The sequence below is a fragment of the Anas platyrhynchos genome, chromosome 1 (assembly GCF_047663525.1).
Source record: "Anas platyrhynchos isolate ZD024472 breed Pekin duck chromosome 1, IASCAAS_PekinDuck_T2T, whole genome shotgun sequence".
In the NCBI taxonomy this organism is placed as follows: Eukaryota; Metazoa; Chordata; class Aves; order Anseriformes; family Anatidae; genus Anas; species Anas platyrhynchos.
In genome coordinates this window covers 115,401,383-115,420,961 of record NC_092587.1, presented here as the reverse complement: position 1 = coordinate 115,420,961, position 19,579 = coordinate 115,401,383, and the positions used below count along the sequence as shown (strand labels likewise).

The 19,579-nt window shown below is 36.9% G+C and overlaps 1 protein-coding gene across 10 annotated transcripts in view; it reads right to left on the bottom strand.

Annotated features, from left to right (window-relative positions):
- CNKSR2 (connector enhancer of kinase suppressor of Ras 2) overlaps positions 1–19,579 on the bottom strand; it is a 218,705-nt gene that overhangs the window by 144,704 nt on the left and 54,422 nt on the right. For all 10 annotated transcript variants that reach the window (XM_027449077.3, XM_027449080.3, XM_027449078.3 and 7 more), the window contains exon 4: positions 10,674–10,761. In XM_027449077.3, the coding sequence (XP_027304878.1) occupies positions 10,674–10,761 (88 nt within the window). The remainder of the gene's footprint in view (positions 1–10,673; positions 10,762–19,579) is intronic.

Below are 19,579 nucleotides of genomic sequence, written 5' to 3'. Positions count from 1 at the left end.
TGGCAAGAGAGCCACACAAGAGTGAGGTTTTCTGGAATTTTCACTGGAGGTTCTCACAAAAGTTCTTAATGATGACAAAGTGTAAAGCTCTGCCAACACATGAAGACAAAAAAGCTTCACAATTTTCATAGTAGATTTATTTATTATTACCCTTCATCACTTTTCTTAGGCTCAGACATTAGTACCTAATTTTGAAATTGATGCAGGGATAAGGTAGATGTAATCAAGTTACTTTTTTTTGCTACTTAAGGTAGAAAATGCATGGACAATATATCTAATACAGCTGATTGTAGGATTAAGCAATGCCAGCTTTGAAACAGTAAACTTTATCAATATAGCACAGGCTATACGGCAAAATGTCGCTGTGTGTTGTGAGCAAGATGATTAGAAACTGAAGGATATTAGAGAACTCCTGATATGTGATTTACAGGTATGTCTGAGTAATTATGGTCATAAGAAAATACAAATTGGCAGATATACAGATCTATTCAAAACCTTTCCCTCCAAACCTCTCTCCACATAAAAAAAAAAAAAAAAAAAAAAAAAAAACAAAAAAAAAACCAAGAATATAAAACTTTTAAATACCCCCAAGCCTACAGAAGCTGGCAAGCAAATAACATTCTCCTCTGCCAACAGGCAAAGAATTAGGAACATGACACAGTTAGAGCTTTCCTAGTGTGATGCCTTACCGCATCTTTGATTTTAAGAGGTCTAGCAGGGATTTGGATGAAAAAGATGTGGACTTTGGGACACTGGCAATTATAAATGTCTGGAATAAAGACAGGGCTGCAGGGGAAAGGAAGATACCTTTCCCTTGTTGCACTACCTAAATGCAATAGAAAGCTCTTAAGCTATGCAAGAATCCCGCATTTGCATAGGTTGTCCTTGGCTGCTGCCATACAAAATTAATTTTTAAAGTTACACAGTCATTGTTAAAAATCTGTATTTTATTTATAAGTGGACTTCCTAGCATATATGCTTTCTTTGAGTTTCTTCCCACTGAGTTGCTCCAAAGAAGTCTCCCATTGTGGCTGTTCCTCCTCCAGACTGCCACAGTCCCTGGAAGCTCTATCCTCAGCTCTCCCCTCTTCTGCAACCTCTTCCTTATTGCTCAGCAGCCTCCTGAAATCATGCTGCTTTAATTATCATCTCTGTGCAGATGAGTCACAGATCTCTCGTCCCTTCTGTTCGCATTCACAGTTTAGTCTCCTCCTGGATATTTGCCACCAGCCCTAACACAGTATGCTGAAAAGCTGAAATCACGTTTCTTCCCAAACCCTCCCCACTTCCCCCTTCTTTCCCTATCTCTGTCAACAACTCCACCACCTTATGTCCCACAAGCTCACAACCTGGGTGCCATTTCCAACTACTCTTCACTTCCCACACAAATCCTGTCGATTTTCTTCCCACTGCCGTTCAGAAATATTTTTTCTTTTTCACTTATGCTACAATTATTCAGTTCCTGCAGTTTCTTGATTCTGGGTCTATAGCATCCTCACTCTGTTATTATTCCCTGCCCCTCCACTTTTAAGCCAGAACTCATCTGTATCTGCAGCAACCCACTCTGTCCTCCCCCATCGGAAACATACGTAAGAAACGACGGAGATGGGAGAAAACAGAATGGTGAACACACGCCATTTAAGATACTAAAGGAAGAGAAAAATATCCCTATTGTAAAAAATATAATGCAAGCTATTAAATAAATGCTACACAAAAAGACATTTCCTATGCAACCTACACAAATACGTCTAAAAACCTAGAGCCTTTCCATGATCATTTAATGAAACCATAATTTTTTATTTTATTTTACTTTTTAAGTTCACAACCCTTGTGTACAAACTAATACCAATTATCCAGCTTACTGCGTACAAAGAATTGCCTTAATATTATTTAAACAATTTGCGTGGAGTGGCACCTATCACCATAGTAACAGAATGCTTCATGTAAAAATTTAACATAACTTACATGAATCACCCACAGATCAAGCAACTACTGGGAAAAATTGCTCTCTGGATCAATAGAGATGCAATGTGGGCACTAAGCTCTTTTCTTCTTTCTGAAGTCATTTTCCATTTCCAATTATTTCTACCCTCCTTTGTGTGAAAGACATCGTTTTGCTTTCCTTTGGGATCTGGTCACATATTAGTTCTTAATTTGCATACAGAGAGTCACACTTCTTCCAATACACTCTTTCTAAAATGAGATGGTGCACTATTTCGTTAGAAACCCCAGCAAGTATTTCAGCATTGGCTAAAAGCACATCAATACTTGCTCAGATATCTTGCTAGATTCCAAGTGCTTACACAATCTAAACTGAATTTCAATACTTCAGATAATTTTTCTATGCAGAGACATGCAGCAGATAAAAAAAAAAACTAATCCACTGAAACTATCAACAGATGAGAGGCTGGAAATGAAGTAAAAATATTTCATTTAAAGGGAAAAAGAAACAATAAAGTACACCTTTTTCCACACTTCTAACCCATAATAAATACTGTCAGGCATTCACAATCTTTTATTACTGACATGCAAAATGTAGTTTGCAGTGCAAGGTGTTGTGCAGTTCTTAAGTTTCCAAAGTTGCCTCTAACATCATTTGGAGGTAAGTAACCTCTTAGTTTTTACCTTCTGTTTTTCCTTCTGCATTGTCATTAAAAAGAAATCCTGTTTATCAAACACAATTGCAATAACGCTTGACCCTACACTTTCTCATGATCAAAGCTTCCACTAGCTACCTAGCAACACACAATTTCTGTAATTCACCACACTGAAGTGAAATCCTGCTTCACTGCACCTGATTATACTGACTACACTGACTCTAGAAAGGGAAATCTGAATTTCTTATGTAAAAGAAATTCAGAGTCTCATTTTTAACTTCTGCTGATAATGATTAATGATGATGGGTTAAGATTATATTAATGATTAAATTTAACATTTATAAAGAATTACAAAAGTGTGGCATATCCACTGTCTGTCTCTAGTCAAATGGAAATCATGATGCCCCTGAACAAGCACTGACACAGTGCCCATATAAACCAGTCTAAGAAAAGAATACATGTTTTATTTAAAGGAAATGTATGAAACACATTTTTCCCCTCTGCCTACACTTGGTCTCAGTTTCCATGGACTTTCTGCTACTTCCTATAATTATTTTCCATTCAGTGTGTGAATTAAACTAAGCTGTCCCTGACACTCTTTCACCATCACCTTGACCCACTCAGGTTCCATTTCTTAGAAAAACCCAACAGCTGCATTGGTTTACCATTATATATTGAATCAAAAAGTGTACTCTTTTTTCCGTTCAAATTATTCTGCTTTGTATTTCATTTTCCCCATTGTGAGAGGCTGTCAATCATTAATCTGGAAGAAAAACATCTTAAAGAAAAACAAACCAAACCAAAGCTCCAACAACAACAAACCAACACCAGCCCATTTTTGCTTTCTGGTAACTTCTTATGTACTCAGCAATCTTTTTTTTTTTTCTTTTTTTTTTTTTTTTTTTTTTTTTTTTTAATCCCCCTCCAACTATGGTGAAAAGAAATTACTTTCTCCAATAATGGAGAAGAAAACAAAGGCAACAAATTCACAGGACTTTTCAGGGTGGGTTTTTAAAACATGGAGTGACTTCATAAGCTATTTTAAAAATGCCACATCATGGACTTCTCAAGTTTAAGTAAAAAATTACTCTTTACAGCGTATATCTCAATAACAATTAATGAGGCATCAAGTTATTTCTGGTAGCAGCTCACATACATCTAGACTGTTATTAATGTTTTATCATTTGAGGTACTCCATGCCTAATACTATTCCAAAAATTACCCCAAAAATTAAATCAAAAGACAACAGTATCTCTACAAGTAAGATACTTCAAGGAAAAAAAAAATGGTACAGGAAAATAACAGAAAAGCTACCGTAATCAGAAAAGGGCATCCGTGCACATTAAGCAGTTTTTACATTACATTGCTATATATGAAATTTTCAATAAAAGTGTACTATGGAGAAATAATCTACTCTACTGCGAAAAAAAGGAAAACATTGCTAAAGAGCATAAATTAATTTGATAACTGCTTTTGATAATTTGATAATTGCTTTGATAACTTCTAGTAAAGAAAAACAGTTTCTTATTTCCAATAATTTCTTTCACATCTAGTTAACATTTAACTTTATACGTTCACATAAAAAAAGGGGTGGGAACAGCGAGAATTACAAGTAGTAGACTAATAAAGAGACTAATAAATGCTGCAAGCACAGGTATATGATAACGCTGGGGCAGAAGGAAGATCTTCAAAATTTTAAATTAAAAAATATACATTTTGATGCACAAATTTGTTTCCATTAAACACCTCTTGCTTTGAAAATCCCAACAATCTGGAATGAAAAGCAGCTTTAATGAGGAACCACTCAAACATTCATGCCACTAAACTACTGAAAACCATTTATTAGGTAAAGATACCTGAGGTAATTAGCTACTTAGTATGACCTTAAATTTGAAGTTTTAAAGCTATATTTAGCAAGTCCTTAAAGTCCTTAATAACTAGGACTTCAAAAAAAAAAACAACTGAGAAATTGTAATAGAAAATAGAAGAGTGATACTTTGTAACAATATTACTACTAGCAATTATATTAATTATTCTTCACAATTCACATATTTGGTATTGTGCTAACAAATTTAATAGAATAATATCTCTATGATTCAGGGAAGTGAGGGCCTAAACAGTAAATTCCCTTTTTAACCTTCAGATGCAAAAATAAGCCTGTATTTCCTCAGCATGGCTTAGTATTTGAAACATTAAACATGTAAGTTACAGCCATTTGATCATAAAAGATGTAATGACATAGATAAATACTTCATAACTCAAGAAATCATTTATGATCATTTTCATTACCTTTCATCTGAAAAATAACAATGGCTAGAAGCCTAACACGGATTACCCCCTAGCACAGGAAGTGACTCCACTGGGGCAAGGAGTACATGGACACGTACATTTTAGGATCGCAGACATCTTTAGATGTTGAATAAGCTCAAAATCATTTGGCTGAGTCAGTGAACAGGGCACTTTTGTCTGTGCTCTATGTTAGGGCTTTTAGCTCAAAGTCCTAGGGGCCTATAGGTACAAGTTTTTGTTGATGGCTGTCTTGGTCTTTCCTAGCTATCGGTCACTCTGGCCACCACTTTCCAAACTGCATCACTCAAATTCTCGCTCCATGTTATCTGAAATCTGAGTTTACCACAAAATATTGCCGTGGGACAGATGAAGTCAGAAGTATATCCTGGAACAACCCTGGGACAATCCAGGTCCCTGACTGCCAAGTAATGAAATCACCATCCTGATCAATAAGGGAGAGGAGCAGCAGATATTGTCTTCCTGAACAGGTAAGGTCTTTGACACTGTCCGCAAAAAGATCCTCATAAAGAAGCTGTTGAAATGTAGGCTGGATGAGCAGACAGTGAGGTGGATCAAAAACTGCCTGAATGATTGTCTCCAGAGGATAGTGGTCAGTGGCACAAAGTCTTGCTGGAGACCAGAAACAAGCAGAGTATTCCAGGGGTCAACAGTGATTCCAGCCCTGTAGAATATCTGCAGATGATAGATAATCCAGATGACTGGGTAGAGTGTACCGTCCATTAAATTTGTGGATAGCACAAAACTGGGAGGAGTGGCTGAGAGAGCCACACAGCCAACCAGAGGGACCTGGACAGGCTGGAGAGGTGGGCTAACAAGAATCTCATGAAGTTCAACAAGAAGTGCAAAGACCTGCACCTAGGGAGGAACAACCTCAGGCACCAGTATGTGCTGGGGCGGGGCGGGGGGAGAGGAGCACCAGGCTGGAAAGCAGCCCTGCAGTAAAGGACCTGAAGGTCTATAAATACCCGAAGGGAGAGTACAAGAGGACAGAGCCAGGCTCTTTTCAGAAAAAAAGTATTTAGGCAGAGAAGTAATTGCAGTGAAGCTCTTGAAAATTAGGGTTTATAGGCCTACAGCTGCGCTTGAACTAGAACATCTTGCTAAGTAAATCCTACAAAACATGAAAGCTGGGAGACAAACACCAGTGGTCTTAAAACTAGATAAACACAGCAAATCATTGTGAAAGCTGATAAAGGAAAGTGAAAAAACTCATGACTGCTACTGTACAGCAATAATAGGAAATATGGTGTTTGGCAGTAATATTTTCTTTAAATGCCTGATAACTTACAAAACAAAGTTATACTTCTCAGATATTCCCAAAATTACCAGAATTTTAATCCCAAAGAAGAAAGCTTTTTTTTTTTTTTTAAAGTGAAATTCCAATGGATTCCTGAGGAATAAGAGCATTAAAATTACAATAAAAGCTGCCTACAGATTGCTTAAAACAAATAAATAAACCTGCTTCTTACAGTTAGCTTTGTAGCTAATGTTACTTTCTTAAAAGACTGGAAAGGAACACATTCCAGCATCTTCTGAAGATGGACTCCCTGCCTAACCATCAATAGCAATCTGACTTACATAGAAGACAAGACAAGTGGTCACTTATGTCCTTCCTTACATGTATGTGTATACTCACCTGTATGCTCTTATCCCTTTAATCTTTTACTATCAAGAAAAAAGGCTCTTTTACTTGTTGCAGTATAAACTGAGTACAGCACACCCTTCAGTTCCTACGGGGATGCTCTGAATAGACAGCCAGGCATAGGGAAGAAAGGGAGAGAGTGCAAAGGGATGGTAGAAAATACCATGATAGTCTCATGGGCTTTTTTTTTTTTCTTTCTTCCCCAGTGTTCTGCTGCAAGGAAAAGAGTTGGTTATAAAAATAAAACAAGAATGTAAACTCTGAATTAAATAAACCATCAGCAAGGAGGATGGTATGAAGGTTGAAAACCTGCAGGAAGTGCCTATGAAACAATATCCTACAGTCCTAAGGGGTGGGGCAGGAGGGGAGAAAACCTTAAACCAAAATAAAGCAGATGCATAGAAGCATATGATTAGTGTGACTGCAAAACAGGTTATGATAATAACTTGCAGCGCTTTGAGGGATCTGTTTCCAAAGGCAAATATCCATTGCGCACTGGCCTGTTAGTTGGGTCCTGGGCAATGTGCATTGCACAGAGAAAATGAAATGGTTAAACCCAAGTATGTGCCATTTTGCTTTTTATTCCAAAGTCGGTCTCCAAGCAGGTATTATAAATCCAACTTCTCTAATTATTTAAAGGTTAAAGCAAAGACACTCAATAGATTTTCTTAGACTTCATACTTAGATGAGAGAACAGAACAGTATTTCTGCCTTTTTTCCTTCATTATCCATTTAGTGCTGATGGGAGGGGACAGAACAAATCACCTTCATCCAATGGAGAAATACTAACAATTAGCCTTAAAGCATGCAAAATAATACAAGCAAGTCAGCCTAATTTTTAGCTTTCTTCCCATCTCTTGACTAAGGAATCATTTTTGGTTAAAACTTCTGAATGTTGGCTGCGCGTAAACAACATAAAAATCAGTTCTGAATCTTCCCAGTACTCAGCTACTGAAGTGAATACTAGAGTTCTATTTTTATATTGTATGAATGACTTGAAAAAAAGTCAAATTTATAAGAAAATGTACTAACTGTATGTTTTTTCTTAATACACCATTAGGCTTTACATCATCTGTTAACTAGTGTTAAAAAAAAATTGCAGTGTTGCCTTTTGCAGGTCTTTCGTAAACTGAAAAAAAAATAAACTACATTACTATAAGGTAGTGAAGTACTATGAGATACTTCACATACAAAATAAAACGGGTTCTAAGACAGCAAAAAACACTTGATAAGGTGATACTGAAACATTCAATTTACAGACTTTAGAAAGCACAATGGGGATTTTCAGTGTGTTCAGTGATCATATAAAATAAAAGCCCAGTGAAGCCATTTTGAAATGCTGTACTGGAATGCATTTGTTTTAAGCAGAGATCAATCCACATGTGTTTGGGACTAGTAATGGAATTTTTCATTATCATTCTTCTGACTACAGCCCAGTTCAGTTCCAGAGTGTGCTTACACTGGGGCACATAAATGCTCCTTCTGACTTCAAAGTATGGATTCATATGCTGAACTGCTTCCTGGTTGGGAAATCATGTCAGTTTTGGCGAAAATACTTTTTTTTTTTTTTAAAGTATTAAAAGTAATGTTTGGTCTATTTCACTGCACACTGAAAAATCTTTAAAATAGTTGAGCTAAGACCATAGGAAATTAGTAGTACCATGAATAAGGATGAATCCAGAAGAAAGTGATCTGATATTGATCTACTTCCTGAGAAATACTGCAGTAGTTGATATTTTACCCACCTTTTTATTAATAGTGGACACATGAAAATGGATCAGGTGCCTCTTTCCCCCCCACACTTAGAAAGTTAGACAGCAACTCACTGCTACATCAATGAAAAATGAGCTGCTTGGTCAAGGAGAAGGGAGGTCCTGTGTGCTTCTTTTTCCTGAGGTACCAACCCCTTTTCACAGCCAAACAAGGGCACAACACACCATGGGTCAACAGATTAAGACACAGTTGCACAAAAGCCTGCCACAAAACCACAGGTCTGTGCTCTTCTTCCACAGCCACTACAGCTGACACCTCTGTGCAGTCTGAGGCAGAGTGAAGGCAAGAAGTGTGGCACGGAGTGCAGGATGGCCCTAGGTGGCAAAAATGCACCCTAACTGTGTAGCCCATGGGGAGGGAACATCCCATGCTCCATTTCCACAGCAAAATAAAAACAATAATAATGAAGAAGAAAAATAATGAACAGGAATAAGTTTTTCTTTTTTTTTTTTTTTCCTCTCTGCAAGTGAGAAACTTTTGTTTCCAATACTTGAACACGCAGAACTAGCAATATTGCTCTTTTCTAACTCAGGAAGAACGCAAACCCAATTAATCTTTGGTACTGTATGCATTTATGAAACCATCAGAGAAAAATGCAGTTCTTTTACAAAAGGGAGAGCATCATCAAACAAAGTCATGCCAAGGGACCATAGGAAAAATGTAGCATTGCTCAATTCAGTCAAGGTAGACTGGTACTTCTGAAATCTACAAAAAAAAAATCCCCCCTGCTCTCCTACATTGCCTACCCTCTTCCCTTTAATCTGTTCCACCTTCTCATTTGTGAATACTCCCTCAAAATTCTCCTTGTTGGCAGCAACATATTCCTTCTGTGTTTGCTGAACCACCAGGACAGACAACCTTCTCTGGAGCCTCATCCCTCTCCATGATGGGAACTACACCGCATGTATCTCCTCTTCCCCTAAAGCACTGCCTGCCTCAGCACCAGACTGCAGCCCAAAGCGAGCAGGCACACACACTGAGGAGGGCCAGCATCTCACAACAGATGGCTGTGACCTGGCCCTGCAACAGCCAGCACAGAAGAAATTTTCCTGACCTTTTTCTAGAGGAAAGGAATATGAAGCCAACAGGCTGCTGCACAACCTCAGCTGAAGCCGAAGGATTTGGTGCCAATAAACATTTCTGATTCTGCTGAAAATGGAAGACCAAAAAAATGGTCAAGTGATGATATATGCCCTTCTTCATCAGGGTGCTATGTCCTTTCACAGTTATCAGTGGTAGACAGATGAATAGTAACCTCAGAAAGGCTTGCACCAGGGTACAGGATGATGTTCAACAGAATAGAACTATGTTAACTTCCTGGGTTATTTCTACTATACAGTGAATGATCTAGAGAAAAGTCTTATGAGGATTCACTGACGGAGCTGAGGTTATTAAGCCTAGAGAAAAGGAGGCTTGGAGCAATTGCTCTACACAACTACCTCTAAGGAGGTTGTAGTGGGGTCAGGGGTCAGTCTGTTCTGCCAAGCAACAAGCGATAAGACAAGATGAACTTGAGTTGTGCCAGAGCAGGTTTAGGTTGGATTAGGAAAAATTCCTTCATTGAAAGGGTCGTGAGGCATTGGAACAGGCTGCCCAGGGAAGCAGTTGACTCATCATTCCTAAAGGTATTAAAACAAAATGTAGATGTGCTTAGGGACACGGTTTAGTGGTAGACTTGGCAGTGCTAGCTTAATGGTTGGTCCTGATGATCTTAGAGATATTTTCTGACCTAAATGATTCTGTGTTATCAACATCAGTTTGAATTTGTAGCAAAAGACTTTTCACTTTCCAACAGACAAGGATAGGGACAGATCCAAACCACTTTACAGAGAAGAAACAAAACAGTGAGAAAGGTTCTCTAAATTGCACTCCAAAATGAAGCCCATTAAGCAAGTGCTTCTCAGTGTTTACTTTTGAATTTCTTGCAGGTAGGACACACCAAAACAAAGTATTCTAGCCTCATGGGGACGTGTCATCTTTACTGCTGTTTAGAACATATGACAAAGCTCCAATATATACACACCTTTTGAACCAAAGAGTTAATTCAAAGACAAAATATATGAAATTGGATATGCAAATTATCAAGTAGATTTCACAAATTTATAGTGATGTTATTCAACTAGAGAAACCAAGATGGATTCCTCTACTGAGATATGCAGAAACATATGTACAGCATAGACCAACTACTATTATAAAACTAGGAAGCAGGACTTTTATAAAGCCTTGACTAAGCACTACTGTTCCCTTAATTTGTCAATGATATAGACAGAGAGTAACGCAAAACAGTGTGAACAAGGTAATGGCCACTTACTCTTAGGAAAAAACAAATTGCTAGGTAGATTGTCTCATACCTGTTGTACGATTGTCGTTAGTTCCAGACAGAGCTGTATGACATTATTTCTTGTTACTGAGTAATCTGTCACAGCAGCAAAAGGTGATCTAAAAAATAGAAAAAAATGAAAAAGAAAAAAGTGTTGAACAGCACTGGCATATATCCACTTGCTTTATTGGTTCACAATGCACTTAATACGCATAGGGCTTTTTAAAATGTTTTTCTTCACTAGTGATATTAAAAGCACAGAGAGTATCTAAAATCTACTATTAACATTGTAAAACATAGGGTATGTATCCATGGAAAATGTTCAACTCTCCTTGGTTTCATATGTTTAAGTTCTTCTTTAGGCAGTTCCATTTATTGAAGTATTATTTCTCACAGTCTTCCAGTTTATTTAGGGACTACTTTTCCTCTCCCAGAAAAAGAAAAACAAACAAACAAACAAAAAACCCCCACAACTTTTCCTTTGGAATTGAGAACATCCTTACAAATGTACCCCTTCCACCTGTGTTAAGTATGGTGTCCAGCTGTGAGCCACATTAGAATAGCATTTGCCTGATTCACTGGAATTCCTGGGACCTGATCTAATATCTGGTAAAATTATTGGAGAAACTTAGAAGAAGTAAAAACTTTATCCAATGGGAAGAATGGCGTTTAGAATCAGGGATGGATAAATATTCAGAAACAGATGCAAAGGGTAAGCTAGAGGCACAACCTAACATCTCCCCACATTGTGCTACAGTCAGAAGTAATTAGTGGGATGAAAAGTATAATCCAGCAATTAAAGAAGTCACCTACATACATCCTACACCTTAAAACCTGTCAGAAGGCTTTAAATGCTTGGCTACCTAGAAGCTTGCTTGTTATCTAGAGGCACTGCTAAAACATACATGTATTTGGTTAGTGAGGGTGTCAGTCATCTGATTTCTGTTTTACAAATCTATCAAAGTATAAATTCAACATGGTCTATTTTCTATATTCAAGAAGTAGCCAAACACTTGGCATATTTTCTTCAGGATCAGCAAAGATTTTTTGTTCATCAGTATTGCAAATGAGGTTTTTATGGACATTATTAGCATCACAAATATGCCATTTCTCCCTAATATACTTGCTTCAAACATTTACACCAAAAAAGTTGGCAAATCACTGCAAGGGTTACAACATCTAAAAAAAACCCTAACATATCATGCAATGTGCTAAGATCTCTATACGGTTTTAAGAGTAGTGGATTTAAATTAAGCTGGGTCGCTCATTCCTCCCCCAACTGCCATCAAATCTTGGAGCGTATATTTGTATACACCTGTAAATTTTTGCACTTGATATTGTACCTTCCTCATCTAAGCCTAAAGACAAGTGGTCAGTACAAAGAACTCTGCTATATGCATGTCCAAATGATAACAACAAATATAGTTTTACTGAATCTTAATAGGTTTCTAAAATTCTTTTCTGCATGCAGAATTAGTGAAATTTCAGTATAGGTAGATTTGGAACCATCTATTAATATGCTCATGTGGACTTCTCTGTATTCTTCTTCTAATGCCCTCCTTCTTCTCCAGTATTCTCAATCCAGTCGTGATGGTTCACGAGAAGACATGAATTGTGAAGTGCATTCTCAAATCTAGCAGCTTTAATTTGATGTAATACATCATACAATGAAAACATATTTTTCTGCCTGTGTCTTCCAGGGAATTATAAAATAAAACTACAGAAATTGGAAGCAAGGCGGAGTTTAAGAAATGCAGAAACAAGTAGACAGTGAGGACTTAGTAGATAGAACATTGGTAAGTTCTAAAGGAGCCTGACAAAAGCTATAATCAAAAATCACAGTTTAAGTTTTATGCTGTGTACAGCAATTGCACTATGTATACAAACTATAGTAGACCTACCTGCAGACATACGCATACAGTATTAGCAAAGTTCAGGGGATGTGTGAGCATATTAAAGGATAAAAGTCAGTTCAACTACCTGGTTATTAACAGCTAGTGTGTTTAAAAAAATAGTACATTAGCCACAATGTACAAAAATATTGTTATTACTCTTTTAAAATTATGACTGTTGAGGTTCTGAAATCTACCTGAAACCTTTATTTTAAAAGGTCATGTTCATTTATGAACTAATTTCTATTTAAAATGAATGAAATCAAGCCAGCAAATGGTATTCTTTTACTTTAAGTATGGATGTTAATACAATTTGATCCTCAAATTATACAACTGGAATCTATTTGACATTTCAAAGCCTCCAGCATTTCTCTAAACAAAATCGCATGGTAGGCTTTGGCTTCTAATACTGCATGATCTTCTCTCATACTTTCACAATTTATTTTGGTTTCACAGTTCACGGGGAAAATAATGACATTTTTACCATCATTGCTCTTAGTGAAGAACGTTAGAAATGCCCCAAATAAACTTTGTTGACATTAAGAACAGGCAAAGGGACTGAGACATTACTCTTTTACTGTTTACACTGTGAAGATTTACTGAAAACAGCATGGGAAGCAGGCAGCATGGGTGGCAACAAGAGGGAGAAGACTCGTAAAAATCAATAAGGAATATCTGATATTTTGAGAAGTGCTTCATTACTTGGAGGGATAAGAAGATGTTTCCTGCAGAAAATGTAAAGGGTGCTCAAGCTACCTCCTCTGTAGCTTATAAACTGATTCCCTCACATCACAGTTTCTGCCAGTGCCTCCATGAAGGTGCTGTTACAAACTGGACCACTAAAACTGAAATTCCCTTTTCTCCTCCTCCCCAGTTCAGCCCATGTCACTGGAGGCAATCTCCACACACATGGACTACTGCAATGGGCAGCTGGGGAAGCAGCGAGGACAAAAGCTTCTCTATATATTTACTGCCCAAGGAAACACATTTTGGTATTACATCCTGAGCCTCAATTTCAACAGTGAATGTACAGCAACACTTGGTATAACAACATGCCAGCAATTTCAATATAAATGTCAATAGAAACATCATTATAGGATCGTTAATTGGATTTCATAATAGACACTCTGTGAAACAATCATCTGACAAAAAATCCTCTTCATTAACATATCCACTGATTGCAGAATGTATAATTTTAATACAGAACAGAATAATTGACTGAAAACAGATGAAAAAAAATGAGATGCAAATAAACCCTACATGCATCTTCTCATTTGGCAACACCTTTCTTGTCAAGTCACCAAAAACATACCAAGTAATAGGAATAGCTTGAAAAGTAGAGAGAAGTGGTCTAATTAAAAGGTATTTCCTTGACTTGCCTGAACCATTTCTATTATCTTCCAGTTTCTATTATTTTCTTTCAGAGCTGAATCTTTCTCAGCCTTGGACCTTCAAATCTCAGATTCATCCTCTGATTCCAGAGAAGCAAAGTTTCTGTGAAGTTTTGACATGTGCATTGCCTAATTCAACATTCTTTAAAGAACTAAAAACAACTTTGGGCTGAAGCCATATGTTGCCCCACTTCCTGCTATGACACAGACCTATACATTCCATGGTCTCACCTCTCAGTCCAAGATCTTTTCCACATATATTTCCATATTCTTGGAACCTCTTTTATTCAGTTCCTCTTGGAATTCATTATTTCTTCCTTCAAAACCAGTGATTCTTTTCCTTTGCAACACCCACATGGAACACCCTTAGAACTCCACAGTGCACCTATCTGACCACATACCCTTTCCATTCATTTCCTCTTCCAGACCTCTGCTGATTTCTCCTTTCCACTCTTCATCTACCCTTTCTAGCTGTGCATCTTAAGTGAAGGAGATTTATGCAATCATGCCAATGCTTTTGCAAACTTATGCATGGTGTTTTGTTTGTTTGTTTGTTTTTCCCCTTGTTTTCCCCCTTTTTTCTACCTTCTTTCCAACATTTGAACCCATTTGCAAACTATTTTCACAAATGGGTGGGTAAAAAGTTCCAAGAATAATTAAATTCATGTATGTTTTGTGATCATGCATGCAGCTGGAGACTAGGGAGCCTTTTAATTTTTCCACTGTGTGAACCTGCATCTTATTAGACACCACATATTCCAGTGAAATGAAGAGCTTCTATATATTTAATTCAAAGGAGGAAAAAAATAATAATAAAAAACAGCCACCTTACAACCGGTCTTAATTTTTTTTTAACATTGCAGTCAATCAACTTCAAAACACTGGTTTATAGACTGGTTTCCAGAAAATAAGGTTTTCCTAAAGCCAAACAACATGGAGCTACTGGTTCCTTTCATACTTTGAAAGTGTTGTTTTGAGATAAATATTAAAGTCTGAAACATGACTATATTTATGTGTGTGCAATGTGTCTGTAACACACATACATATGGATGTATGTACACACCCTTTTAGGAATCGAGACCTAATTAAAATTATCAGCAGTATCAGCATCTCTTGGAAAGAAAAAAAAAATCAATCAGGTAACATTAATTCATACAGCCTCTCTGAAGGTTTTCTGTTAGACAAGTAGCTACAACAGTACAGTAGAGCTACTTCCTTCACATGTAACTGTTCTTCTATTAAGAAACAATATTATTCAACAGTTATTCATGCTCACAATTACTGCATGTGAGGGAAAATCCTTCCTAAACAATTAAAAGATGTACATTGTGAAGAAGATGCATACATTTGCTATTTTTAGGTTATCAGTGTTTACGGCCTCATATAGTTTAGCCTCATTTATCTTCATCTTACATTTGATATGAGAGAAATGATTCTAAAATATAGAAATTGATATTTCATTTGAAAAGAGTTATGATCTGGCCCAATGGGCTGTTAGTAAAAGCATTGCCCCAAAACAAAAGTTAATCATATTTCACCACTGCTTGTAGTACTGAGATATTTTATAACAATAGACAAAGTGAGGGTTTTAAAGCCCATATTATCCTTACTTTAGCATCCCCAAAAGGGAAAACATACTCAGGGCAGTTTGTGTAAACACAAAAGTCCAAAATCTTTAGAGAGATAGCTAAACAAATCAGTAATAACCCAGTCTTCAAAAGTACACATTAAGCTCAAATAAAAATCTGAATATACAATCTTATTGCATATGTATTTGTGCTAGAATCCTTATAAGATTCATAATTCTGAGGCTTTACATACAAGTAAGAGGTTTGTTTCATGAAAAAGTATGTATTACTGTAATGAAACTGTTTTATGTAAAAACAGGGATGAATGCAGTAAAATTTGCACTGAATAAAGGGATTCTTTAAATGAGTGCTCAGTTAAACATTTACGGATGTTCCAGTAGCACAATATTGTTAAGTACCATAGCATTCTTCGGCAGCATTTACTGACAGGTTTGGCATACCACTGAAATAAGCATATAGGGAAATATATAAAGGAAACAAGATTCACAGGTTTATGAGTGAAGAACAGAAAGTACTTTATTTGTGTGGTGAATCACTGAACTCTTCCCATCTTTAGCTCCGCTCCTCCTCCCCCCCCTTTTGTTTTCCCCCACCATCCTACATGCAAACCAGGACTACCCTGTCAGAACAAGCAACAACCAAGCACAGCTAACAGGACTGTATTAAGTCCCCTGTAAAGGAGACTTCAAACTAGTAACATTTTTGGTAAGTAAGAAGTTATGGGCTTGCAAACATTCAGGCATAATTCTCCCAACGAATGGCTCCACTTTACTTCAAACTACAAAACAGTCACACAATAAACATCACCAAGGCTCATTCACTGGAGACAATGAGACAAAGAAATCCAGCTGGCCACATTTTACCTACAGTGTAAGAAAATGCATGCATTGTGTATGTCACCATGGTGAAGAGAGGGAGATCCATATTTGAGTGGAAAATGCATTCTGCTACCACAGTATGTTCATACAAAGCACATTTAAAAAATGTGCTGAATCTGAACACCTGAATTGTTCAAATATAAACAAGAGTGTTTACATCACTGCAGGCTGCTCTTTGTGCACAACAGACCATCATTTAACAAGTTCACGGAACCCACAGGAAGGCTTGGGGGTCCTGTTGTGCTGTCCAGACTGAAGCATCCAAACATCCTTAACTTTAGGCACAGATCTGAGCCTTACTCAATAGAATTGAAGTATACATGCACATGCTTTGCTGAATATTAGCACATTTAAGACCATGCCAAAATGACTTGCTTACCTGGGATTCAAAGTGAAAAGAATTCTGTGACTGGCCTGAAAAGCAAATCTAAACCTGCCAGAAAGTCCTTTTAATCTGAAATTTTAAGTTCCATTACTACTGTCAGCAATTTGACCCACATCTTTTAGAAGACCAAAAATTTCTATTTACAGTACGGCTTGTTGTTCATCTTGTGCCATTTTGCTCATGTATCAGACTACAGGTAAGAATGGTAAATTAATCAAACTGGGACACACTTGTCAGCCTGCTAATTTTTCTCTGGCCACAGCTCTAAAAGCCTGGAATACAAAAGCTATTTCCACAAGACCTCTTTGTTCCTACTACTTAGACCTCAGTCTAATCCATGCAGCAATTTTTTATTTCCAAAATGGGGATAAGGAACTGCAGTGAAAAACAAGGGATACAAGAGTATTGCTGTGAAAGACATATTGAATCGTTGCCCACACAGATGACTGAGTCAAAGAAAATACTAAGAAAATCCAGTATTCCCTGACAAATCCTAATTCATGACCATTAAAATCTATGACATGGTAACAGACATAAAATGTTGTGGTAGTTATAACAACTTCCTATGAGATATTTTGTTAATTTCTCAATTGAAAAATAAACTACCATGATATCTTGAATGTGTCTTTAATAAAGACTGAAAGTTTTAAGAACAACCAGCTCTCCTCCAATCCTAGTCTCTAATTCCACATTTGCAAATATTAGCAATATCTGTATAAACTGTAAGGAGGGAGCCAATATCGCTCTTCTTGATGCATGAGATGTATAGTATGAGGAGTCTTTGCTTCTGAGAACACAACACAAATATTAAATAGCAGGCATGTGCAGGATGCCCAGAAGCACAACTATGAACTATTTCTCATTCGGAACATCCAGAGCATTTGTTTCCAAAGAAGATAAAACCATGGTGGGCCATGAAAAAAGCATACCATGAAAACCATGAAAAGAGCATACCAAACCAAGATCAACATGGAAGAAGGCAGCAGTAGAAGCAAGGAATACATTAAGCTCTGTGCTGGCAGAGCAAGGAGACAAGAAAGCTTATGAATCTGTCACCAAACATGACTCCAGGCGAGGTTCCCTCAGGATCCTTCAACTTCCATGATGAGCTTTATAGTCTTTCCTAGTTCAGACTAAATTAATGAGTCCTACCTGTTAAATCTAGCTGTCTCATGGGAAAAAAAAAGTGTACGATGTACAGTAGGATCTGAAGGGAAAAAATTGAGTGCTTAAAGGATGTGTGAAAGGCACTTTTGCTCACAAGGTTGCCTTCATTTTGCAGCAGCCTCTGACTCATTAGAGAGTCAATAAACACCACTCAAGGTTGTCACTCGAGGAGAGACCAGATTCTGAGGAAAATACAGCTTTCGGTCTGTCTGGCTTGGTAAGTTCTGCACTTTTTCTAAGAAAAAGTGTTTGATGAATCTGAGTGCCCTTCACTAACAGGACTCACCACAAATTCAGTAGCACAATTAACAGGTTGTAGCAAATTAATAGAAAAGAAATGAGATGCAAGTACAGCACAAGAGCTGTGTCTTATGAAGAAATAAATTTATTTATAAATTGTGTTTAACACTCCCAACTCAGAAGAGATCAGATAAATTTTCTTGGATTCCTATGATTTAATGGCTTTTCAGATCATCTTTGCTTCTGGGCAAAAACTATGATTTTTTCATTGATGTCACTAAAGATTTAAGTAACATGGTGAAATACTAACATGATTTTGTTAACTATGAAAAAAGTACTTTGATTCTCAACATTGCGTGAGCTCATAGTGCTTTCACTTCAAGAAAGCCATGGATGAATGATACATACTTAATTCAGAAATCTCAGAGAGGCAGAGAACACTAACACACTCACAAACAAAGCAACACTTCTAGAAAATTGTTTTCATAGGACTGTAAATACCTAAGAATAAAACCTTACCTGGGAATAACAGAAGTAAATATATCTAATTTCCATTTAAGTGTGCAGCTATTACTGGACACACTACCGTACAGAAAAATATACTGTTTATGAGGTTGGAGATAGCTTTATGCCATACAATTGCAGTGTATTTATGCTGTAAACTCACGGTAATGGACTTGCAACAGTAAATCTATTTTAATCATACATTAAAAATTATCTCTGGTATACCTTAAGGTTATGTTTGGCTTGAGGGACATACGACTTTTACCTCAAATTTTATTTTTAGATAACCTGCATGCATTTTTCAATTGCGTTTTTTCTTTGTGTGCCCTCTAATGGTTTTCTTTAACTATTTGTTATTTTTCTTTCAACTATGGTTTAATTGTTTTGAATTGTCAGCATACCAGTTTTCCCAGATTTATGACTACTTGATATTTTTGAACACAGCAATTAAAAAAGAAAAAAACAAGAGAGAGGGAAGGAGATCTGTACTCATTATACCTTTGATGCTTGATTTCCAGACTGTAACATACTTTGTGATCAGGAATACAAGGCAGAGAGTTTTCCTTGTTTGATAACAATGCTGCTTAACAGTATTTGTCTCCCTCCTGAATTTATAACAAATAATGAATTTGTAAAAAATGAGTTGCATGAATTTTAATGGTAAGGCATGTGTATTTTCACTATCATTCAGAGGATACATTGAGCAATAAACCCAGAAGAACTGTTGTACATAATCACAAGCAAAGGAGCACATTGCACAAAAAGCAATGAGGTTTCCTCTTCAGGAGTAGTTTATCAGCCCTGTAAAAGACAGAATAATTTCCAGGAACCCAGCACATCAGTGAAGAAGAAAGATTCAGAACGATGGCATCAATTACTACTCCAAAATAT